Below are 24,984 nucleotides of genomic sequence, written 5' to 3' on the forward strand. Positions count from 1 at the left end.
TTTTTTTTTTTTTTTTAAAGCCAGGCTTATTAGTTTTACTGCCTTTAGCTTATGTCTCAGCAGCTCTCCCATCTCCTCCTCAGGAAAACATCTTGGGCTGCACAGCCATGCCTGGTACAGACCCACACTGTGAAGACTCATGTACTGAATGTGGGACCTGTCTGCTATGCTCCCCCAGACAGCAAGGCAGGGAGGGCTCAGCCCCTTCCGTCCTCACAGGGGTGAAACCCCCAAAACCTGCCTCCAGCTGTGGGATGGCCTGTGCCTGCAAACAGGGATGCCTGGGAGGGGGCTGGGGAGGGGAGCTAACCAGGCTGCTGAGGTGCCACTCCTGTGAATGGCTGTGGGACTCCGTGTGTCCCCTCCTGCTCTGGGGAGAGTCACCAGGTGCCTGGGGCTGGTTTCATTGCTAAGAGGAGTGGAAAGCAGGGCATGGGGCTCCTGGCACCCCTGGGTCCTGAGCACGCCCCCAGAAAAGATGGGGAGGGGGGAGCAGGAGTGATGCCTGGCACAAAGAGCCCTGAGAGGAGGCTGGGGAGGGAGACAGAAGTGTCTGAGACTGAGGAGGGGTGGAAGGCACAGACAGAGCGCACGCGCGGCTGCGGAGGGCTGGGGCGGGGGGGGGCTGAGGGAGGGGGTCACACACAACCTATTGTGAGTGGCTGAAAGGCACTACAGTCCCGAAATGTTAATCTGACCCAACCTTTCGCCAGTTGTAATTTTCCTCTCAATGAGCATGCATTAATCTGGCCCTTTCTCCCCTGTTCCCCTGTGGTGCAGAGCCCTTGTTCTGCTGCCTCTTGCTAAAATCGCCTTTCAGTGAACCCAAATAAAGCTCCCAAAGTCTGGAGCTCGGCCTCTGCTGGAGTGGGGCAGTCAGGGTCAGCCTGCCAAGAGGAGGAGGGAACGTGGCCTCTTCAGCTGGGACACAAATCCTGCAGTGCCTGAAAGACCATATCCGCCCACCCTGCCACGGGCAAGGCCCGGGGGTTCAGGTTGTGCAGGCATCTCCCTCCCAGTGCTGTGCCCTATGGATAAGGGATCTTATCCACCCTGAGGTACAGGACCACCTGTGGATGCTGTCCTGCTGAAGCATCCCAAGAAATGTCCCTTTGGACTCTGCCTTGATGCTGCCCTAACACTGCCCATTTCTCTGCCTCTGCAGCTGCCTGTCCTGCGTGAACGGCTCCTTCCCCTGCCACTGGTGCAAGTACCGCCACATCTGCACCCACAACGCTGCTGACTGCTCTTTCCTGGAGGGACGTGTCAAGCTCTCTGAGGTAAGACACTGTGAGACTGCTCCCCTCACCTGTTCTGCTCCTGTCCTGGTCCCCTGCCCTATGGGGAAGGGTTTAGAAGAAGGCAGACTACTTCATAAACCATTCCCACTGCCTCTCCTGGGGTGCTGGAGCTGCCTGAGGAGCAGTGAGGGAGGAAAGGGAAATGCTGATGGAGCTATGTGCTGGTGGGGAGAGGCTGTGTGGCTGCAGAGGCAGCTTGGGAAGTCGGCTGAAGCCCGGAGCACTTTAGGCTGAATGAAAGGAGAAACAGAGATGCTGAAGCATTTTCCTTTGATGTTTAAGGAGGGAGCAAGCTTGAACTGTCATTGCAGAACAACTTGTTTTTGGAGAGGGGAAGGTTGAAATCAGTAAAACAAACTGTTTTGCTGTACCTCATGCCTTCTTCATCTCAACTGCTTTGCTAAGGAACATGTTCCTTCGTGGGAGTTCATCCTGTGCAGCATCCGTGCCACCCACTGGGGAAACCTGCTGTCAGCAGGGTGTTTGCAGGACATCCTGCTGTCCCCAGCCTGTGGTGGCATCGCTGGCTGCTTGGCTTGAGTATGGAGGTCTGTCAAGCCACTGCTGGCTCTACAGGAAACGCTGATTTGGATCCTGCAGGGAGAGTTATGGGAAGGAAACTCTGTCCCTGTTCTGGAAGGGGGCTCCAGTTGAACTTTTCTGGGTTTCCCATTGACTGTACATGGCCCCAGGGGAAGGTTCCTGCTGCCTCTGGGGGAATTTACTAACCAGAGAATGTTGGATAAAGCTGTTTTCTCCTAGCTTGTGCTGTGAAGAAATCTGGTGAGCAGTCTGCCTATCTCAGGCATCCCAGAAGCCCGCTCCTGAGGTCACACTTCCAGCCAGCCCTGGCATTGCTTCTGCAAATGTGACACATGGTGTCCAGACCGCTGGAAGCAGTTCTTGTCTGCCCATTCCCCTCACTGAGGCCATGGGATCTGCCCCCTCCCTGCCAGGTGAACCCCAAAGCATCTGGCTGTACCCCACGGTGGTGGTGCCTTTGGGTCATGTGCAGCTGTCCCACAGACTGGCTGCTCAGGAACTTGTGTCACTCCCCAGTGTGAACAGGGTGTCCCCCAGCAGACCTTTTGGCCACACTGGGAAATGGAGCAGTGCCTAGTTTGAGGTTTGGATCGCCTGGCTCAGCGTGTTTGCACATTGGTGAGGCCTCAGCAGTTCCCAGCAGGGATGGTGAAGCATCCCTCAGGCCAGCTGTGACTGTGGGCTCCGTGACCAGGCTGGGATGAGACATTCTGTCAACATCCATGGCCATCCTTGTCCCCAGCAGGGTGGTGTGGTAGGTGGGGGGGCTCAGTGCCAGTCCCATGGCACCACCAGACAAGTTAATGATAGACATCCAGCCCCATCCTCACTGCAGGAAGGTTATTTTAAGCAGGATTTGGTCTGTCTGTGTTGGCTGGAGTGTGGTGGGCACTGGTCAGGAAATGCAGAGGGTAACTCTGTCTCTGCTCCTTCCCACGGGTAGTTCACCACAACTTCCTGGGTGGGAAGGTGGTTGTTTTGTGGGAAAACAGAGTGAGCCATGGCACTCTGTCCTGGGCATTCCAGGAATGTTTGTCTGGATTTCTGGGGGTGGCAGGGCTGGAATGGGGCATGAGTAGGAGTCACCACTCACATAAATGTACCTGGAGATGGTGACAGCAGTCAGGATGTCCCTGTCCACTGGCTGTGGTAGCTTTAAAGGCTGGGCTCTGGAGATTGCCCTCTGTGGCTTTGCTGGGGGGGTGCAGGGCTGGGGAAGAGGTGAGGAAGCAGCACAGGCTGCTGTTCATTTATTTCCAGTTGTGTTGTGCAGTGGTAGCCAAAGGGTGGTCAGTGATGGACATTGGAGCATCCCATCCCAGAAGGCTGCTCCTCTGAGACATCCCCTGCTGATGCAGAGCTGCTGTGGAAGGTGAAAGGCTCCTGGAGTGTGGGGAACAAGTGTGTTGGTTCAGATTAAGCAGGTTCAGCTTGTGTTTTTTCTTCATTCCCCATCAGTGGGAATGGCTGAGGACTTGGTGAAGGAACCTCAGAGCTGGGGTCAGGCCCAGTCCCAGACTGCCTTCATCCTGTCTCTGCTGATGCACAGCCTTGCAGCTGGAGCTGGGAGCTGCCAGAGAAATCCAAATGGCAGCATTTGCAGTGTGATTCTAAAGCTCGTACCTCTCTGGACAAACTTGGACACCCATGTTATGTTTCCATCCAGCTAGAAAAATGGTTTTAATGGAGAAAATCTGACTTGTGTGATATTTGGGAATTTGTGTTAGTTGGGGCTTTGCTTTTCTGCTTATCCCGTGCCTTCATAGCTGCCTCCTCCTGGGGCCTGGGACTCTGCTGGGGGGTGCTATTTTTGGCAGGAGACAGAGCTCTGTGGGCTGTGCAGTATTCCCAAGGGATGGAAGTGCTGGACAATGCCAGAGCAAGTTGTGTCAGCAGTTGGACTTGCTCATAGGGGAAATGAGTTGTCCTTGTACCCCCACCCCTCCGGGCACCCTGGGCGCCCACCAGCACCAGGTGCTTCCTGTTTGGGCCCAGGCTGACATTTTTGCTGGATGAGACACTTCTGCTGGCAAATGTGGAGCGTGTGACATCATGGGGGGATTGGGCTCAAACTGCGAATCAGCAGAGCGAGCCCACCTGCCTGTGTGGGGAGAGGGACACACGTGCCTGCTGTGCTCCCTGGGCACCAGCCTGCAAACTGCCATGCTGAGCCCAGCCAGGGGGCATGGACTTACCCACCACCCCAGCTGGGCAGCAATTACTGAAAAAAGAGGAGATGGAAGTGTTGGAGAGTGAGCCAGGAGTTAATGCTTGGCAAGTGTGTGTGTGCCCAGTGGGGAAGGCTTGTGCCACCCGTGGGGTTCCCCTGCAATGTGGAGGAGATGAAGCAGGCAGGGGCTGCTTCTTCTGACAGCACTTCCAAGCTGGGAACTGGTGGGGAACAACCACCATGCAGTTCATGGGGACACTCCATGGAAATGGAGGTGTCTCCCCACTGTGGGGTGTGGAGGGAAACTGAAGCCCCACTTTGCAGAGTGACAACCTTGATATGGAGCAGGGAGGTGGCAGAGCAGTGCCCAGCATCCCCAGGCTGCCCCAGCCCTGTTGCCATCTCTGGTTTGGGACTAACACTACTGTTCCTCTCAGCTTTTATTTTTTTTATATGTTTTGGAGATAAATAGTTTCTTCTCTTGAAAACTGTGCTTTTGGGGAATACAGACTCGTGAAGAACAGAAAACCCAAAGAGTAAAAGTAGTTGCGTTTTTCTGTCAAGATTCACTAAATGAAACAATTTATTTTTCCTTTCTCTGCATTGTTTGAAAGTTAATTAATCATACTGGATGAGATAAAGCCTGGCACTTTGCAAGGTTTGGCCTGGCTTGCTGCAGGATGGCAGGAGGCAGCTGGGCAGCCTTGGTCACACATGGCTGCTGGTGGCCTTGGGGCCAGAGCTGTCCCTGCAGCCGCACTGTGGCCCCTGCAAGCTTTGTGAGAGCAGTGGAGCAGCTGTGTCCACTGCATTTCTGTTTTTAAAGCAGCTCACATGTTATTCCCTCTCCATGTTATTTCAAGCCAACACTCCCAGGGGTAGCTGCTGTAGGTGTGAGACCTCTGCCCAGCTCCACAAAGCCGGTGTGGGATTGCATCAGGCTGCTGTTGCCGAAGTGTTACCCGCCAGGGCTGCAGAGCTGTTTTGCTGCCTGAGCTCATTTATTTTTGCTCCCTCCTGCTCCCCTGTGCTTTGTGCACTAGAGTCACCAGCTCCCCTGGAGCAGCTGGGAGCCCGCAGCTATTAAAAGTGGAGTGCTTTGCCCTCCCAATGTCTCCTTCCCCAGGGGCTGGCAGGGAGGTGCTTTCCTCTCCAGCTCAGACTCAGCAACATCCTCTGGCTGGAGTCACTGTCTGCTGGGCAGCCTGCAGCCGGCCTGGGTGGGGTGACACTGCTTCCAGCTGGTGCAGATAGAAGCAGCAGCAGCAAAATTTGCTGCAGAGCAGGTTTTCTGTCACACTGCAGGAGCACATTGCTGTATCAAAGAGGGAAAAGGCTTTTCTCTCCACTTATGAAGGGGGATGGGGGCTGTAAGGGAAGCAGGAGGGCTGAGCAGGTAGCTTGACAATGCACAGTCCAATGGGCATTAACTTGAAAACCTACTGGCTGCAGTGATGGCATTGAAGTCCATATTGTTACCAGTCGGCCCAAACACGTGTTGCTGTTGCAGTGGCAGGTTATGGATTCCAGAGATGGATCCTCTCTCCACCTCCCACATAAATGAACCTGAGCTGTAGGAAACATTTTACTGCCCTGCCACCAGATTCCTTTCTGCTCTTTCTTTTTGGGCTTTGGGCAGAGCAAGCACAGGATGCTGGTTTGGGGTTGCTGCACGTGAGGATTTTCCCAAGCACATGCACAGGGTGGTGTTTTTGCAGTGCATTGCCAAGCCTGTCAGCCAGGAGAGGGTCACAGGGGTGCTGGGGGAGGCTGTACAGTGTTCCTGTCTCATCATCTGCCTCTTGTTCCCCTTGCAGGACTGCCCTCAGATCCTGCCTTCCACCCAGATCTACATCCCTGTGGGTGTGGTGAAACCCATCACCCTGACGGCCAAGAACCTGCCCCAGCCGCAGTCAGGCCAGCGCAACTACGAGTGCATCTTCCACATCCCCGGCAGCACCACCCGCGTCACTGCCCTGCGCTTCAACAGCACCAGCATCCAGTGCCAGAACACCTCGGTGAGTGTGACAGCAGCTCTCCTTGGCTCCCCCTGTCTGTGGGCTGCTCCTTCCTGCCTGCCCCAGGACCACCCCAGGGCAGTTTTGCTCTCTTGGGGGCAGATAATGGGGGTTTCTGTTGCTTGTGGGATGTGAGGGGGGCTCCCTGACACTACCCCCAGGTGTGCTGGGAGGCTGCTTGGGGTTGTTCCAGATAGGATCAATGCTGAAGCCACGAGGCTTTAGGAGCACTTCCAAGGAAATTGGGTTTGCAAAGTTGAAGAAAGTTGCCTGGATTGGAGCCAGCTGGGCCCAGATGTGCTGGGCCCCCCCAACACTGAGCTGTCCCATTTTACAGGGGGGAAGGAGGTAACACCTCTGTGTCCCATTGCACACATGGAGCCCTCCACATGCAGCTGTGCCTGCCAGCCCTGCAAGTGCTTCCCCTCCTCCCCTGCAGCCTCTCTCCATCCCTGACTCCATCCCTGATATGACCAGCAGCTGCCTCCTTCCCCTCCCTGCCCTCCATCCCGTGCTCCCTGCACTGCTCCTTGCCTCTGTGTCCTTGCCCCCTGCAGCCCTGTCACTTTGGCTCTCTCCTGCAGGCATCTCTGCCTTCTCTGCCCTCTCCAGGCACCTTATCCCCTAAGTGGGAGGGGGTTTAGCAGCCCTGGGTGAGCTGTGTGTGCCTCTCCCTGTGCACCGGGCCCATGAACAAAGCCACCCTGGGTGCTAATAGCCCCACTGGGAGCTGCTGTTGCTCAGCTCCTCAGCTGCCCGCTGTGCTCTACACTGACCTACCCTCATCTGATTGGAGCCACCCCCTCCCTTTGCTCTCCCATTTAATCCTTTTAAAATTTGTTTTTCATCTCTCATACTGTGAAAGCTCATTTGCAGCCTAACACCAGCGCCGATCCCTGCTCCCTTTGGTGGCACAAGTGACATTTAGAAGCCATTGAAGATGAGCACTGGCTCCTTCCCTCCTCCAGTGATCCCAGGGCTGCAGAACCTTTGGGCAGGAGGAACATCCTGAGCCTTTGCCTCCTGCCCTGGGCAGCAGTCCTGGAGGGAAGCTATGCAGGCAATCCAGCCTCCTGCCAGGTCTCCTCTGCCTGGAGCTGGCAGCTGTCTCCTGCCCAGTTCTGTAGTGTGGGCTTTGTCTGAGTTTATTCCAAAGCAGTTTGGGATGTGTGTGCTGCAGGATGCTCCCTGTAGGGAAGTGCTGTGGCTGCACAGTGCTGACAGCAGCAGCCTGACGGCTCCTGTGGGGTGTTGGGGAGAGGTGCCTGTGCCAGGGGGGAGCTTTTACATAACAGGTGGAGTTTGCAGAGAGGCTCTGAATGATGTGGACTCATTTCTCCCCAGTATGTTTCAACTTGTCAAGCAGGAAGGGAGAGTTTAAAGCACAGTGCATTCCCTGTGTTTCCCAAGGGATGCTGTGGTTGCCAGGATTGGTGCCATGAGCTGCATGGCCTCTGCAGCTCTTCTCCACAGGAATAGGACATCTGTAACCAGCGCCTTATCCTGGGCTGACAGTGGTGGATGTTTGACCTGGAAATTGTCAGGGATGCCATGAAAACAGCACAGATTGTCAGAAGGGCATGTGTGTGGTGTTGTGAGATGCATGGGGAACAGATAGAAGCAGCTCCATGGGGCTGCAGTCTGGGGCAGGAGATGTGGCTATTTGGTGCAGGGTAGCTTCACAAAGAGAAAAAGAGAGTTTTGACTTGAAAGAAGCTGCTTTGCTTTCAGGGTCTGCTTGCCTGCTTTAATGGTTGAGGGCATTGAGCCAGGCTGCATTATGGTGTGGGGGATTCAGATTCACACTTGTGTGGTGTTTGCCTCCTTCGTGCCTTTTTGCAGTCCATCTGGCTGCTTGATAGTGCTTCAGGCTCTCCCAGCCATGGCCCAATGGCTTCTTCCATTGCACTTCATCCTTAGGGTTAGGATTTTGGTGTGGAGAACACTGGTGAGGAGAGAAATAGGAAAAGGATGACATCTTCCCAGCCAGCAAGTGAAGGATGGATGCCAAAAGGCATTTAAGCACATAGTGTTTCCAGGAGTTCAGTGGGATCTAAACAAGAGGTTAAATACTCTGTGGAATTAGGGATGCTTTCCTTGAATCACTGGTGAATGAAGGCATAATAAGTCAAACCCCTTAAAACGCTTTGTCTTTTGTTTTAGTGCTTGTCAAACTCCAATGACTTGTTAGCACTTTGAAGAAAGGACATCTTGGTTAAATATTCAGCAGTCCATTCATTAAGATCTGAGTGTTGACTATAAACATTGTTTGAAACACCCAATAGATCTTTGGCAAACTCAAAGGAGACCAGCTCTGGTATTCCCCAGCATCCCAGGCCATAAACCAAACTGAAAGAACCTTTTCTGCCTCCTCACTTTGGTCTCTTTCTGCTCTTGAAGAGGAAAGCAACCCTAATGGTTTTCCACATGTAAAGATGCAAAAAAGAAAGACAAGCCTAACTAAGAAAATTAAGATCTTTGCCAATAAAGTAATTTTTGCGAATTGATTGCTTTTAATCTTCCAGAGGCAGATGTTTCCAGGCTTGCTTTTTTGCAGCCGAGGATGGAGAAATGGTCACCTGTCTTAATGCATAAGGTTGATGCCACTGAGATTAATTTTCCAAATATCCTCTTGCCTTTGCCTATTCTTTCCCATCTGACATCCCTCCACAGAGTTCATCCTCTTGATTTCTGCAGAAATGAAACAGTTTTGCAGTTGAAAAGTGCCACAGTCCCGAGTCTGCACTCATGCTTGTAACATTGGACTTGATCTGATTTAGTCCTGGCCTTTGCAAAATGGCTACAGGTGTTTCTCACTGTCAAGGGTTTGACTTTTTCTCTCTAAAATGTTCCTCTTCAGAAATATCCCCAGAGCCGCTCTTTCCCTTTAAATGTATAAATAGGAAGAACCCCTGATCTCCTTTTCACGAGCTCAGCACTTTAAATTAAGCGTCATGCCTCAGTTATTTCCCTTTCTTTTTAACCAGAGCCCCACGTGGTGAGGAGCAGCTGTGTCACCTCCCTGGCTCCCTTTTGGTTCCTTTCTCACCCGTGGCCCTGGCATGGAGAGCCCACCTTGCCCACTGTTTCTGCTGTGGCTGTGGAGGTTCCTGCCCTCTGGCTGGACTCGGGTTGGGATGTTCACTCTGGAGTGAGCATTACTGCTGGGACACAGTGATGTGGGTGCAGAGCAAGCTGCGCTGGCAGGGTGGGCACATGTGTGGTACCCCAGTGTGGATGCTGAAGCCTAGCCCCAAGTGTGGATGCTGGGGAGTGAAGTAAGACCTCTCGGATTTGTGTTTTCTGAGTATTTTTTTGTTGCTGTAGAACCTGAGTGTTTCTCTGACATATTCCCAGGGTCTCAGGTTCTCATACCATGCTAGATTTGAGGCAAGAAGAATCCAGGTGAAGCAGCTTGTGTGTGATGGGGGAGGAAAGGAGGAGATCCATGTGAAAAGAGAAAAAGGAGATGCAGAATCAGAGGCTGAGTGTTACTGTCAAGTTGTGCTGTTGTGCGGATGACGGTATTTTACTCGGCCCAGGGTATATTTATAGAGGAACATAAATCATACACACATGCCCTGTTCTGAGCACTGCACACCTCCAGTATATGTATCTCTAATTAACCAGCCATGGAGAGGGAAGCAGGATTGGAGCCCACAGCCCCAGCTCCGTTCGCCAACAAAGCCGCGCTCTGTCCTAGCGGTGCCTACATTTATCTTTCCTGCAGCAGTGTTTAAAGTGAAAAGGGAGTATCAGGAGAGTTTGATAGGATCCAATTAAATTCCAGCAGATAAAATAATGATGAATTGCAGTTGAGCCCTGGCGAGACGCGATGTACATTACTGCCGTCCCCGTAGTGCGGGGAAGGAGTTGAGGTCATCAACTACAGAAAAATAGGACACAGCTGCAGCCCAAGCGCTCCTCCAGAAATGCAGCCCAGGGGGATGGTGCATGTGGGAGTGAGGGGGGTTGCACAGGAAATTTGGATGTGGGGGTTTGCTTGCAGAGGAACAGCCCCTCTGCTGCCTTCCCCAGGGATGGGCTGGGCAGGTTGTGGATGAAGAAGGATGGATGCACTGTGGAAAGAGGTGTGATGGCTGTGGGGCTGCCCTGCCTCCTCTGTGATGGGAAGGGCTAGTGCCTTGTCCAGTTGGCATGGCATTTGCAGGAGCATCCCAAAGTGCATCTCAGTGTGATCTGCCCACAGATTTGGGGTGTTTTCTGCTAGCTACAGCTGTGTCCCCTGTGTGATTCCCTAGAGGCACCTGCTCGGTGCTGAATCTCTCATCCCAAGGGAAACTGGGTAGCTCTCAGTGCCTCTTGCTGCTAGCTGGTGGGTGTGTGAGCAGTGGGCTTGCTAGAATCAAAACTGGGACTTTCAGGGCATGTGACAGCCACAGCCCTTGTGGGCAGGGCTGGTGGCATTCCCTGCATGGGGGCAGGGCGGATGTGAGAATCAGAGACGTGAAAAGAACATGAGGTTGGTGGTTGTTACTTGGGAAGATGCTTGAGTTAAGTTTTGGGTAAAGAGCCTTGAGAAAAGCTCAGTGAGAAGTTCTCTTGCCTGAACTGCAGCTCTGCAGAAGGAATCCTTGCTGGGAAGACCAGTATCCAGGTGGGTGGGGCTGAAACATCCTCTGTCATCTCTTCCACATTCGCCTTGTAAGCTCTTCAGGCAGGGACAGGGAGGCTGGCTGGGTTAGGTAAGGAGCCAGGCAGTTCTCATCTCAGCTGCTGACTCACTTGATGACATCTTTTCTCCCATCCCCTTCTGTGGGCTGTGCTGCATCACAGCACACCACTTTTGGGCACCACTGGTTTGCTCTCAGGCTGTGCCTGTTTTTTGCTCCCAGAGCAAACATCCCTTTCCTATAGCTTGTTCTCATGGCAGCTGCTAAGCCAAATCATCCTTCAGCACAGCTGGCGGTCCTGGGCACCTTTGTAGATTGAAAAATGGCCTGATGGCAGGACTGCCTGGGTAGGTGCATCCCCCCACTCACACCCATCCTGGACTATCTCCTGCTGCTCATCCCAGTCTGCTGCCAGCCACTGGGATTGATTAACTGGGAGATTAATAACAGTTAAGTGTTTAATGGGTGTTTAACACCATGTTAGCTCCAAACAGGGAGGAGCCAGCGTGGTGGAACCTGTTGGCTGCCTGTGAGCTCTTTTTTGGATCCCATAGGATGGATAGATTGGTAAGCACCCCCTACCTGATCCCCACCAGTTGTGGGACCTTCAGGGCTGGAAGGTGGCTGCTGCTTTACTTGGATGCTGCTGCCTCTCTGTCTGGGGCTGTGCCTATGGGTGGAGAGGCCAGTTTTGTGCTTGCACTGTGATGAGGGCTGTTGTGAGGAGGCCTTTTGGAAAGACCTTTCAAAATACAAGATGCTTTGGAAATTAGAGGGATCTGATGGATCTTCAAGTCCCAGTAGGCCAAGCCCAGAGCTCCTGCAGCTGCAGCCCCTGCCTGTGTGCAGCCAAGTCCTGACTCCAGCTCCAGCATTCTACAGGGACCAGGAACAGTATCCAGGCCACAGATCCACTGCTGTCTCTGCAGGGCAGGTTAGAGGCTGCTGACAGGCACACAGATGCAGAGGACACATTTTTCATTGATATCCATGTTCCCTTGGTGATCCCACACTTTGAACACCAGCTGAGGCAATGACTCCTGCTCTGCCACTTCCCTTCACGCAGTCCTGTGCTCCCCCTGCTCCCCGCTGTCCGCTCCAGCTCCCTGCCACTGCAAAGTCAGCATCCTCAGTACTGTGTCCTTTCCCAGAGGGAGACAGTCTCTCATGCAATTGGCCTCTTGCTGTCTCAGGACCGGTGCATGAAGAGTTAATGGTCTCCCTCCCTCTCCCCCTATTCTTCTTCCTCCAACCCACCTCCCAGAAGAACTAATTTCCAAAAGCAGCCGGGGCAGAGAGATGCAAATAAGTGTTTTGGACAGCTGCAGGCTGGATGCCTTCCCGAGATGCCAGGGCCCCAAATGAGACATGTCAGAGTACAAATTGAAAATGCCAATTTCACTTACGCTGCCACGTGGCTCGTCACAGCTAAATTCTGCTCTGGCGCTGCCACCACCCTCCCCAGCATGTGCTCCCTCCTGCTGCCAGAGAATGGTCTCTGCTCACTGCTACGGGTCTGCCCAGCTCCTCATTGTGGTTCTGTTGTGGATATCCTTGGGTGGGAGTAGGATAGGGCAAGGTGAACAGATCTGGACTCCTAGCCAAGTTCTGGTTTCATCTTCCCAGTCCTGGTAGCAGGAGCGTTGCTGAGAGGCTCTGGTGGTAGGTGGTACACGATGGAGATGTGGTGAAGGCAAGAGCAAACACGATGAGAGGTGCCGTGTCTGGGGGGTTGTGTTTGGGTCTCTACCTGTAGAGAGGTGGTGGAGCTGTTGGATTTGCAGCTAGGTGTGTTACATCTGACAACTGCTGTGTACAGCTGACCAGCAGCAGCCTTCCTCCCTGGGGAGGGCTGCACTTTGGGGTCTTCCACCCTGTGTTTGGGTGGGGTGGCTTGTGGACAAAGGATCACCACCAAAAAGCTGTAATGGAGGGCCAGGTTTGGCTCTCACTGGCACTTTGTAGCGCTGAGGGAGGGGAGTGTTGCCACAGCTGGGTCTCACGCTGGGTGTGTGCCCCGTTTTGGTGCCGTGTCTGATGCTGGACTGCTGTCTGGGAGAGACAGCACAGAAGGGACCAGCTTTGATGGTCAGGTGAGAAGACTGAAGTGTTGTTTTCCTGGGCACACTGGCCTCCTTCATGGGCCATATACCTGGGCCTTGTGGAGGGATTGAGTAGAACAGACCCATTGCAGAGGGTCCTGTGTGGGGCAGCAGCTGAGGCAGGGCTGGAGAGGCTGAGGCCACCTTTTCTTGGCACGGCCTGGGGCTGTGAAAGGTGGTGCTGGGACTGGCTGGAGGTGGTGGCAGGGCTGTGGGCAGCCCAAGGCCGGGTGAACCACTGCCGGTGCATCCGCTGCTCTCTAACAAACTCCAGCAACCCATGAATCATTCATTTAATCTCTCCTGACACGCCTGTCATTTTCTCAGGCGAGGAGCGGGGAATCTCTTGCCGAAGGAGGTCATTAGCTGTCAGGGATGGTTCCAAATGCCTTCCTGCCTCCGTATCGATTAAACCTCTCCGTCTGCATATACAGGGGCTTTGCAGGGAATACTGATGGTGCTGCTGGGGCTGGGACCCAGATGTTGAGGCAGGGGAGAGGGGTCTGGGTGGGGAGAAGGCACTGGCCAGGCTGGAAGAAGAAATGGAGGTGGATATGTCTGGACAGCAGCAGGTCCAAGGGCCTGAGTTTTGGGTCCCCTAAGGCTGGAGGGGTAGGGTTCCCTGCTGTTACCTTCCTACATGGAAACTCAGGATGGTGGTCCCAGTCCTGAAATGGAGTGCAGCTGATGTCCTGATGTCCAAGCACAGTGTGGAGCTGGGAGTGGGGCATCTGGGGGTGTGGTGTGGAGGGGAGGAGTGCTCTCTCCTGAGATCTTTCTGAGGGCTAGTGTGGCACTGAGGTGGTCCTCGGTTCTGTCCCACCCACAGCCATGTGGCCACAGCTTTATGTCATTCTGTTATGGGTGATGGGGCTGGAGGGGACTGTGAGGGACCTCCTACCACTGGCTGTCAGGGGTGAGTACTGAATCCACTCCTGTGATGTGCCCAGCCTGTCCTCCCCAGGCTTCACTAGTGATGACCATAATCCCAGATATCCAACTGAGCATCCCTGGAGTGGGGAGGAGATGGGGAAGGGCTTGGGAGCCGTGTGGGGAGAAGTACATCTGTGCTGCAGAGGTACCATATGTTTCTTCCTCTTCCAGCTGCAGTAGCTTTAGACCTTTGAGTTGCTGGGCTTTGGGTCTATTTACAAGCCCTATGTTTTGCTGTTTTATCATTTTTTGTTAGTCCAGCCCACTGGTTCCGTGTGCTGTGACTGATGCTTTGATGAGTGGCTGTCAGACCTGTTTGTTCCTAGCCAGCAAGTCCCAGCCAGGACCCCATCCCTCTCCTCTGGGCTAATGGGAGACTTCCATGTAATGGGATTGTGTGTGTCTCTATGCCCCTCACCACGAGGATGTTTTGCCTCAGTAATTAACAGGTTCTGCCTCCTTCTGTTTCCTCCTGCAGTATTTCTACGAAGGGAATGACATCAGTGACCTGCCCGTTAACTTGTCTGTGGTCTGGAATGGGAACTTCGTCATTGACAACCCCCAGAACATCCAGGGTGAGTGAGGGATGGGACAGAACCTGGCCCAGTGGCGCCTCACCTGGCTCTGAGCACAGTTTGCACCAGTGCTTTGATGGGTTTCTAAACAAGAGGCTTTTTCCAAGAAGCTTTGGGAGGCACTCTGCTTTGGTGTTGAGTGCAGGGTGCTGCTGGCTCCTGTCTGTGGGGGTTTGTCCCACTGGGAGTTGGTGGGAAGGAACTAGAGCAGGTACCTTTTTTCCCCCAAAACCTTTGCCCATGGGGTGACCCTGACCTTGCCCTCCTCCTGCCGTTGCAGCCCACCTGTACAAGTGCTCGGCGCTGCGGGAGAGCTGCGGGCTGTGCCTCAAGGCCGACCCGCGCTTCGAGTGCGGCTGGTGCGTGTCGGAGCGGCGCTGCTCCCTGCGCCAGCACTGCCTGGCCTACGAGAACAGCTGGATGCACGCCAGCAGTGGCAACAGCCGCTGCACCGACCCCAAGATCACCAAGGTATGTGGGGAAGGGTGGGTGGTGATGCCCTGTGCCGAAAGACTGCCATGGGGGATGGAGTTGGGGATGTGGATGGGGCTCTCCAGCAGCAGCTCACAGCAGCCAGATCTACTCCGTGTTTAGTAGTTGAGTGTTTTTTATCACCACTTTCATTTCTGCACCACCCCCATGCACTGGCTTTCTGGCTCATTTCCAAAATTCCAACCCCTCCTGCACATGACTGAGGGATCCAGGGAAGCTCTACGTTGCTTCTTGTGTTGCCACGTGCACTGGGGCCAGTCGTTCATCATCATCATCCCATTTCCCTGACAGCTTTTATGACCTTTGCTTATAAGATTGTGTATATTAATATTCACATGTCTGTTGGGCTGGGATCCAGGTTCACAAGGAGGGACTGGTGGGTATTTCAGCTGGATACCTTCTGCTAACCCACGGCTGGCGTGCCTCGGTGGTGTTAATTACTGGAGTCTTAGCACAGGATCTGATCTGTTTGGGTTTCACTGCCTTATCTGATGAGGGCTGGAAATGAGAGTTTTGGCTTTTCCCAGTGTGTGCTGCCTGCCTCTCACATGGATGGGCCCTGCAGTGTGCTGGGTGGCAGCCATGTGGAGAGAGGGGGGAACAGCCCTGCTGGGCACGTCCCTGCCTGCAAAGAGCCCTGCCTTCAAAAGTACTGCCTGCAGAGTTGCCTGGGGCTGGTGGGGTGCTGGCAGGAGAAGGCATCCATTCCCAAGGAAGTGGGATCGAGCCTCAGAGCCTGCATCCCTACGTGGAGGTTTGCTGTTGTGTGCAGAGCTGCAGGGCTCCCTGTCAGATTCCCACTGTGCTCAGGCTGAAATTCCCAAATCCAGACCCCTAGGGATGATGGGAGTTGAGAATGCTGCGGGGCAGGTCATGGCCAGGGTGGTCTTGCTGTAAGCTGTGCCCTTGTCCTCTTGTGTTCAGGTAAGCAGGGCTGCAGGCATTTACACACACACCACTCACAGCAGCTTCCCAGCAGCTGATGGTGCCCAGCATTGGGAACAGCAGTTGGTCCAGAGCTGATGGTAACAGCTCTCTCACCCTGAATCATTATGAAATTTTACAGTAATTGCAGGTGCAGCAGGAGCAGATCTGTTAGCAGGTGGGTTTGATCTTGGCACTGCTCTGCCTTAGTGCCCTGGGAGGTGGCGGTCGGTGCGGATGTGCAGTAGCTGTTGGTGTGATCTGCTCCTGTAGCCTGCCTGTTGTCTGCTGCCTCCCACTACCCCAGTCCCACATCTGGGCTGTGGGCGTGCTTGCAGATGGTCCAGAGGAAAGCCTAATGCAGAGAGGGCAGCATAGGCCAGTGGGGAAGAGTCTCCTACAGTGGTTTCATGGGGAGTTGGAACCTCCTTCCTGCCCAGCTCACTGGAGCGCAGGTGTCTTCATGGGTGGTAGGGCTGGGCTGGGAGATGACCATGATTCTTCACCTTGGGGTGAGGGATCATTTACTCATTGCTCAGTGGTGGGGACAAGCCCCTTCCAAACCTCTGAGGTGTGTTGCCTAGTGCCCACTGTGACCCTCAGAGGGACATCCTTTCCCTTGGGAAGGAGGTACCCCTTGGCCTCTGCACCTCCTGGCCATGCTGTGGTCACCAGAGCTGAGAGTAAGCCAGCTGCTTGAACCCACTGGAGCTGTTTGCTTGTTGATGTAAAAAGACCCTATGAAACCAATTAGGAGAAAAGCAGCATTGTTTGTTGGGGCCAGGGGTCCGGAGGTGGAGGGGGGAAAGGGGGGGTTGAGCACTTATTGCTCTCCTTGGCAGCTCCCCCCTCCCACACACCTTGTTTAGCTGTGACCTCCCTGTGCTGGGCCAACTATGTCATTTCATTCCCGGGCTCCTTCCTCCCTGAACGCGTGGCCCTTGTCAGCTTTGCTGCGGAGGAGGAGGAATCGAACACGCCGGAGCAGCTTTTAACACTCATTTAGGAACACCAAACAAACAGCCGCTTCTTGCCAGAGCTTTTTTTCAGGGGAAGACCCAACCTGATGCTGGCTGCAGCTGCTAGAACGAGCTCCAATCCCAGACTTGGGCAGGGGCTGAACAAGGTTTAGGCAAACAGTGGTTCCCCACAGCCCCGGAGGGTTTTGTTGCTGTGTAAATAGTGAGCTGTGACTGCCTCAGCATGACCCAGGGCTCAGGCACCAGTCCTGGCTCTGATACTGGCCTGGGACATGTCCTTCCTTTGTGCAAGGGGACTGGGTGCTCCTGTCTTTAGTTTGTGCTGTAGGACACCAGCCCAGTGTGAATCCAGAGAGCAGAAGTTAATTCCAGTGGCAATGGCTGTAGTGGGACTGTGTGAAAACAGCCCCTGGCTCCATGAGGTCCAACAGGGTTGACGATGTGGACAATGTCTACTGCTGCATGTTTCCCACCCTCAGCTCTTGCAAAAGAAAATCTGCTTTTCCTTGCTGTGGAGTTGATGTTTAGGAATGAGCTCTTCACAAGGAGGAGAAGGAGGAAGAGGAGGATGATCCACTGGCTCAGGCCCCAGGGCTGAGGCTGCCCAGATTTGCCAAGAACACAAGGAGCTTACACGTGCTTGGTTATGGCTTGAACCTGTCCAGGAGCTGGGCTTAATGCAGGCAGAGGTGCCTGCCAGTGCTAGAGAGGATCTCAGCCAGGAAAGCAGAGGAGGCCATCACCTGCAGCAGAACCATCCCTTCCCCTGGGTCAGGATGTGATTTCTTCCTGGACTGACCCAGACCGCATTCCCCTCTCTCTCTCCTGCTGCCTGCAGCTTCCTTTTCCTCTGATGTGTCTCTGAGTCACTGGGGACCCAGTTGTGTCCCTGGGCCCACTGCAGCTCTGCCATTCATCCCAGTTAGTGCTGCAGGTGGGCACCTGACCTCAGGGCCAGCAATCACTGATGTAAAACTGCCTGTAATTGCCTGGTTGGAGGCAGCATCCCCACATACCTTGGAACAGGGCCCACACCTCTGTTCATCCCTCATTCTGCCACTGTCTGTCAGGCCACACCTGTCTGCTTTATTGGACATCATCCTGGTAAATGAGGTGTGGTGCTGTGGTGAGGTCCCGTCCCTTCCCAACTGGCCTCAGCAAAGGGTTTGCTGGTGAAGAGAAACACACTTCCTGCCATTTCACCTCTGCAGGGACCTTTTGGAGATGTTTTCTCCTTTGAGGACATCTTGGACATGGGAATCTCATCCCTGGGCACCTGGGATCTGGCCAAAAGCCAGGCACATCCTGGGTCTTCCTTGCCAGTTCAGCTGGAGCCATGGCTGGTGCTGCCCTGGAGCCATGGCTAGTGCTGCCCTGTCTCCTTCAACTCTTGTGTCCTTGTCACTTAGGAGATGGCGATGTCTGTAGCAGGGTGTCCATATCCCAGCCCTCTGCTTGGGCACATCTCACATCTCCTGGCTTGTTCCTGGGGGGATTTTGTGGATACAGCTGTCACTGGGGAGGTCTTTCCTGCTCTGTGGGCCACTTACAGATGTGCTGGCATTTCTCATCACCTGTCTGCTCCTTGCTGCTTGAAACACACATCCTGCAGCTGCCTGGGCTGCAGCCTGCCTGAGTGAGGTGTCCCTGTGGCTCTGCATCCTTGTGACAGAGTATGCTCTCTCCTAGTTGTTCCCTGAGACCGGCCCCAGACAAGGAGGGACCCGTCTGACCATCACTGGCGAGAACCTGGGCCTGAAGTTTGAAGATGTTCGCTGGGGTGTCCGAGTGGGCAAAGTGGTGTGCATCCCCATCGAGAGCGAGTACATCAGCGCCGAGCAGTGAGTGCCTGGCGAGGGCTGGGTGTGCTCCAAATCACCTCGGGAGGCTTTGGGACAGCACTGATGGTGTTCAAATGCTGCCTGTGGCTGCAAAAGTCATAGAGCTGACTGGGCTGAACTGGGAGGGAAGTACCTGCTGGTTATGGTTGTTCTGGGAAGAGCTTCAAAGGCTTTGGGGAAGCTTCTCTGAGGGCTGGCAGTGTCACCTGCCAGACACTTGGTTTCTCATGGATCTGCTGGCATCTAAGACCTTTGCTTTGCACAGGGAGTGTCTTGGTGACACTGAGAGTGTCTTACTCTCATCTCTTAGGATTGTGTGTGAAATCGGAGATGCCAGCCTGAGCAAGGTGCATGAGGCACGGGTAGAAGTGTGCATCCGTGACTGCACGCCCAGCTACCGGGCCATATCCCCCAAGACCTTCACCTTTGTGGTAAGCCCCGTGCCGGGGACAGGTCTGTCACCTCAAGAGGGAGGTGATGCTGGGTGGTTTTGGGTGGTTTTCTGGCTTAGCTGGAAAATTTGCCATAATTTTCCTGAGGGGCAGGCAGGGATTCTCTGGTCAGGCATTGAGTCATGATGATTGGATTTCTCCAAGGCTGCCACTGCTCTGCCTCCCCACTGTCCTGCTGGCACTGCCAGGCCTTAGTACTATGCCCGGCTGCTGTCTGACAGATCCCTCTCTTCTGTGGCCCTGTCACCTGCTTGAAACTGCTTGGGGATGTGGTTTTCAGTTCCCAGCCTGTCTGACTCCAGGGATGCCCTTTTCCTTTGACAGACACCCACTTTCTCCCGTGTTGTCCCAGCCCGGGGTCCTCTCTCTGGTGGCACCTGGATCGCCATCGAAGGCACCCACCTCAATGCTGGCAGCAACGTCTCCGTGACCATCGGGGGACGGCCCTGTGCTTTTTCATGGTGAGGGACACAGAGGGTGGTGGAGGATCAGCACCAGGCACCTTTGAAGGCAGTGGGACACCCAGACGGAGCAGCAGCCAGAAGCCTGGGCTAGGAAGCCAGGAGGGACCATGGGAGCCAAACCCCCTGGGTGGCCAAAGGTGTCTCCTCTTGAAACCTCTGTGTGTCAGAGGCTGCAGGAAGAGCCCTAAGAACAGAGATTTTTCTGTAAAAGCACAAAGCCCTGAGGCATGAAGTGGATAATTTTTAGATTAGGGATGATAATGGAGCGGCTCTTTAAATATTTTCCTGCGGTAATTACTGGTTATCAGCCCTAATCGCTGCTGTTTGCAGCCGCCGCACGATGGGAACGCTCAGGAGCTGCTCAGTCTTTCCTGGCTGCCTTTTGTTTCATTTCTTGGATTTTTGTTTTTCCTTTTTTTTCTCCTTTCTATCTTCACCCCCCCAGCTGTTCCAGAAGGGGAGAGGGGCTGGCTGCCCTGGCCTCCCTCCTGCCCAGCCCTGACAGGTTGTGTTTCTGCCCCAGGAGAAGCGCCCGTGAGATTCGGTGCAGGACCCCCCCGGGGCACACCCCCGGCGGCTCCCCCATCCTCATCAACATCAACCGGGCAGAGCTCAGCAACCCAGAGGTGAAGTACAACTACACAGAGGACCCCACCATCCAGAAGATTGATCCTGAATGGAGCATCAACAGGTGAATTGCAAGGAGCTCGTGGGATGCACGGGGCACGGGGAGTGTTTCCCGTACGGATTTCCCGCTCCTGATGGGCACATCTCAGTGCTGAGATAACTGCCAGGCTGCACTCCAGAGATGTGGCGAGAGGAGTGTGAGAAATGGCTTGGCACCAGGGCCCTGCTAACTCCTGGCCTTCAGTGCTCAGCCTGGCAGGGGGCAAGAGCAGAGAGTGCTTTGGATCTGCTTAATTTCAGCTTGACATTTGGCGGCGGCAAATAAAATTAAAATATTTCCCATCGGGGGATTTTTTGAAATGTTTACATATTTTTCTAAAAGGTTTGAATTGGCTGGAGAGGAGGCGAAGGAATCCATTAAGAGCTAGTGCCAAGGGAAACCTCCCCCAGGCTGTTGAGGAGGAGCAAGCTCCCCAGGGGCATGGCCAAGGACTCTGGGACCAAGGGGCTTTTAACACCAAGTCATGGAGAAGACCTGGCAGAGTTCAGCCTCTCCTGTCACCCACTGCCTCTGTGGTGGAGAAAGGGTGGCAGAGAGGAACTTGTGCTTCTTGGGATGCTTTCCTGTTGTGAATGCTTTAGCTTGGGAACCATCTTCAGGCCCTAAACCTGCACACAGGGTGGGATGTCAGTGCTAATTACCAGGTTTTATATCTCTAGTTGACCCTTGGGTCAGCTGAAATGATTTGCCATTAGTGCCTGCCAGGTCCTGCCAGCCATGCAACATATGGGTGGGATAAGAGATTCCTGGGGCATGGTGGCTCATCCAGGCTGGGGCAGATGGGCATCTGGATGGAAATGAGGGCTGCTTCCTTCCTAGATCTGGGGATCCAGTGCCAAGCTGCCTTTCCTAACCCATTGTGTCCATGTCTCTAGTGGTGGGACGTTGCTGACTGTGACTGGCACCAACCTGGCCACCATCAAAGAGCCCAGGATCCGGGCCAAGTACTGCAGCTCTGAAAGGGAGAATGTAAGTGGTGCTGCCTGGGGCTGGGGGCAGAGCACAAAGAGGAGGGATATTGTCTATATGCAACACGTGGCAGAAAATGCACCTTTTGCCCTTCAAGTGTGATGGTCTGGAGAGGCTGAGGTCCAGGGGCTGCTGCCTCAAAGAGAGGCACCAATCTCTCTGCAGAGCTTCCAGCCAGGTGCTTTCAGGAGAGGGTTGAGATCTCAGCATTCAAAACTGGTGGGAGGTTTGGGGGACATCCATAGGATACTGACAGAAAGAGCCCATCCCCAGTGACATCTTGCCTGCCCCTCCTTGCACATCCATCCAGGAGTCTGTTTCTGCCCCGGGATGGGGTGTGATGCCTGTTGATAGAACAGAATAGGAGATTCCAAACTGAAACTGTGTCCAGAGCTGCTGCTGTCAGGAGATCCTTGTGGAGTCTGATCCTGACCACCTTTTTGGGAGTGAGTCTGACCTCATTCCATGCCTCCTGCAGAACTGCACTGTCTACAATGACACCACCATGGTGTGCTACGCTCCCTCCATCGACAACCCTGTGCGGAGCCCTCCGGAGCTTGGTGACCGCCCGGATGAGATCGGCTTTGTCATGGATAATGTCCAGGCCCTGCTGATCATCAACACCACCAATTTTGTCTACTACCCAGACCCTGTCTTTGAGCCACTCAGCCCCACAGGGATGCTGGAGCTGAAGCCCAGCTCTCCCCTCATCCTCAAGGTAAGGAGTCTGTGCCTGGGGGCAGAGGTAGGGACATGTCCCTCTGTGGAGGTGGCATTTTGTCTCTCCTGGAGCAAAGATTTTGCTGCGTGTTGGGTTTTTTTAAACATTCCCCATTGCATGAGAACTGACAGTCTCATTCCTTGTTCCCTCAAAGGGCAGGAACCTGCTCCCACCAGCTGCTGGTAACTCCCGCCTCAACTACACGGTGCTGATCGGCGACACTCCTTGCACCCTCACGGTCTCTGAGACACAGCTCCTCTGCGAGTCCCCCAACCTCACTGGCCAACACAAAGTCACAGTAAGTGCTGACACTGGTGCCTTTGCTCCTTGTGCCTCATGTGTCTCAGAGTTTCAGTCTTTATCCCAGCACCAGCCCTGCTGTGTGCTCATCCTTGAAAGAGGACCAGATAGTAGGTGTACGTGCAGGAGCATCCTCAGGAGTCATCTTCCTGCTCCCTAGGCATTCCTCTTCCTAATGACATGCTTGGTAGGACTAAATACTTTGTCACCCTCCTGCACACTCAGCTTGGTGTTTCTGTGCCCTGGCTGGTGCTGGGTGCAAGGCAGGGGGGATTCCCACCTCTGCCCCCCAGTGCTGGCACATGCTGCAAGGCAGGCTCCTTTGTTTGTGGGGTTGTAGCGCAGCAGTGCTTGCGCTCCAGGACTCTGCTATGTTAAAAGGGACCCAGCACAGTCCTCCCCAGGCTCCCCATCCACGGGGAAACTCGCTTTACATCCCATCCCATCTGTTACTGTAATGTTTGAATGAGACATCAAACTCTCTGCCTGCTCCACGTGCACTGGCAGCACGCGTGCTGCATGCCATTAAAGCTCCTCACGCTGCTCCGGACCAGCCCCTGCTGTACCTGCATTTGTCCACATCATTGATGCCACGGGCTGGGGGTCACGCCCCAGTTCCCAGCATGGTGGGCACAGCAGGGAGGGCTGCCTGTGGCACATACTCCCTGACAGCAGGTCTGTTTTTCCCCCGCCGTGGTGCAGATCAAGGCTGGAGGGTTCGAGTTCTCGCCGGGGACGCTGCAGATCTACTCAGACAGCCTGCTCACCCTGCCCGCCATCATCGGGATCGGCGGCGGCGGCGGCCTGCTCCTCCTCATCATCATCATCGTCCTCATCGCCTACAAGCGCAAGTCCCGGGATGCTGACCGGACCCTGAAACGGCTCCAGCTGCAGATGGACAACCTGGAGTCCCGGGTGGCCCTGGAGTGCAAAGAGGGTGAGGGATCCCTTTGGGTGTTTCTTACTGCTCCAAGGCTCAGTGAGCTCCTACCCTTTCCTCACTGCCTTTCAGGGAGAGAATGGGAAGGGGAAAAGCTGCTTTGTCAGTGGAAGTGAACTCATTTTAGATGGGATTTAGGGATTTTTCCAGTTAAGAAGTTCTTCTCTATTTTTCCAAGTAGGAGAAAAGAGAGCAAGCAGGGTAGCGAAGGCTTCCTGTGAGTGGGCAGTGGATCTCTCATTATGTGACAGACAGATGCTGTGAAATTGGACAGAATTCCTTGTATGATACTGCTGATAAAACCTAATTGCCCATTATCCCCCTGCGCTGGCTCCAGAGGCCTTGACCCTGCCAGCCACAGCCACAACCAGCCCGGACGCTGCGAATGAAGCAGGCACCGAAAACAAGATAATAAAAAGGGGAAAGAAAGACAAACCTTTGCTCCCCCAAGTCCCCATCCCTCCACATGCCTGTGGATGGCACTGGTGACAGGGAGAGGGAAGGGAGCTGGTGGAGGGGATGGTGTCTTGTCTTCCACAGCTGGTAGATAAAAGGATCTGCTTTTAATTAAAAGGCACAATCTCTTCCCTGCCTTTTCTCTTTTCTAGTCCCGCTAGTTACAGATAAGATAGCATGCCTTTCAAGCTGACGGTATGTTTTTTCTCATCAGGCTGACGAGCCTGCAGTCCTCTGCCTGGCTTTCAGCTCCCTTTAAAGTGCTGTTAATTTGATTTTTCTGAGGGTTTTCTCCCCCACCCCAACCCCTTTCCCTGGTGCATTTCCAGGACTCTTCTCCCATCAGCTTTTCCCTGTAGGTGCAATTAAAGGTTCAGGACCCCCCTGGATCATGTTCCCCTGGGAGTCACAGCTGCCTCTGCTGGGATCGGGAGGTTCCAGGGTGGGTGTGTTCAAGCTCTTCTCTCAAGTAGTATTTAGGTCAATAAGAAATGAGGGCAATCTTGTGGTTTAGGCTTCCCCAAGAAGCTCTGTTTTTGTTCAAACCTTGCTGTTTCCCCCTGCCCTCAGAATCCCTTGGAGGCTGCAAGTGCTGGTTAGGGGGGATTTGACCCCCCTGGGACCTGGCAGTTCTGTTCCCAAATCTGCCACTTCATTTATTCTAGGGATGTCATTCCCACACTCTGCAGCTCAATTTCTCCATCTGTGAGATGGGGACGGCAATCACAGCCTGCCAGGAAGAGAAATGCTGAGAATATTCATGCCTTGGGGAGGGTCCACCCGTGGGGTGCTGGGGGTGTGGTGAGGGGCTGAGTGCCAATGCTGTGTGCTGAGACTCCAGGATGTGTTGTTTAATCCTGCTTTTCTGACCCTAGCCTTTGCTGAGCTGCAGACAGACATCAACGAGCTGACCAACGACCTGGATGGGGCTGGCATCCCCTTTCTGGATTACCGCACCTACGCCATGCGGGTTCTCTTCCCGGGGATAGAAGACCACCCTGTGCTGAAAGAGATGGAGGTGTGGGTCTGTCTGTCTGTCTCTGTAGTGTTTCACATTGGGGATGTGCCCCTGCACAGTCCCCTGCACGAGCCCCTGTGCCCTGGGGCTGGAGAGATGCTTTGCTTGGATGCTGGCCCGGCGTGGTGCATCTCTCCACGTGGCAGCCGGCGCGGATGTGGACCGGCTGCCAAATGGTTACTGTGCTCTCTGACATTAATATCAATATTTATATTAATATCATTGCTGCTGTCATTTTCTACAGCACTTGCTTTATTCAATTGGGTTTGTTTGATGCCTGACCGGTTGCTTGTTTTTAGCAGGGTTGTCTGACATCGCCTGCTTGTTTGGCTCCATTTCCCCATGCAGAGCCCATCCTTGGCATCCTTCCTCTGCTCCCCAAACCAGCTCCTTCTCTTCTCCTGGCCTCCCCACCTCTGTGTAATTTAGTGCATGCAATTGCACAGCAATTGCTTCTCGTGTG

The 24,984-nt window shown here is 54.1% G+C and overlaps 1 protein-coding gene across 3 annotated transcripts in view; it reads left to right on the forward strand.

Moving 5' to 3' along the window:
- Positions 1 to 24,984, forward strand: part of PLXNA1 (plexin A1) — a 115,576-nt gene that overhangs the window by 63,300 nt on the left and 27,292 nt on the right. For all 3 annotated transcript variants that reach the window (XM_015641176.2, XM_015641177.3, XM_033517434.1), the window contains exons 9-21: positions 1,166 to 1,280; positions 5,832 to 6,032; positions 14,180 to 14,276; positions 14,557 to 14,747; positions 18,362 to 18,513; positions 18,824 to 18,944; positions 19,290 to 19,426; positions 19,953 to 20,120; positions 20,993 to 21,086; positions 21,565 to 21,804; positions 21,962 to 22,105; positions 22,810 to 23,044; positions 24,379 to 24,521. In XM_015641176.2, coding sequence (XP_015496662.1) covers positions 1,166 to 1,280; positions 5,832 to 6,032; positions 14,180 to 14,276; positions 14,557 to 14,747; positions 18,362 to 18,513; positions 18,824 to 18,944; positions 19,290 to 19,426; positions 19,953 to 20,120; positions 20,993 to 21,086; positions 21,565 to 21,804; positions 21,962 to 22,105; positions 22,810 to 23,044; positions 24,379 to 24,521 — 2,038 coding nt within the window. The remainder of the gene's footprint in view (positions 1 to 1,165; positions 1,281 to 5,831; positions 6,033 to 14,179; positions 14,277 to 14,556; positions 14,748 to 18,361; positions 18,514 to 18,823; positions 18,945 to 19,289; positions 19,427 to 19,952; positions 20,121 to 20,992; positions 21,087 to 21,564; positions 21,805 to 21,961; positions 22,106 to 22,809; positions 23,045 to 24,378; positions 24,522 to 24,984) is intronic.

The sequence above is a fragment of the Parus major genome, chromosome 12 (genome assembly GCF_001522545.3).
Source record: "Parus major isolate Abel chromosome 12, Parus_major1.1, whole genome shotgun sequence".
NCBI lineage: Eukaryota > Metazoa > Chordata > Aves > Passeriformes > Paridae > Parus > Parus major.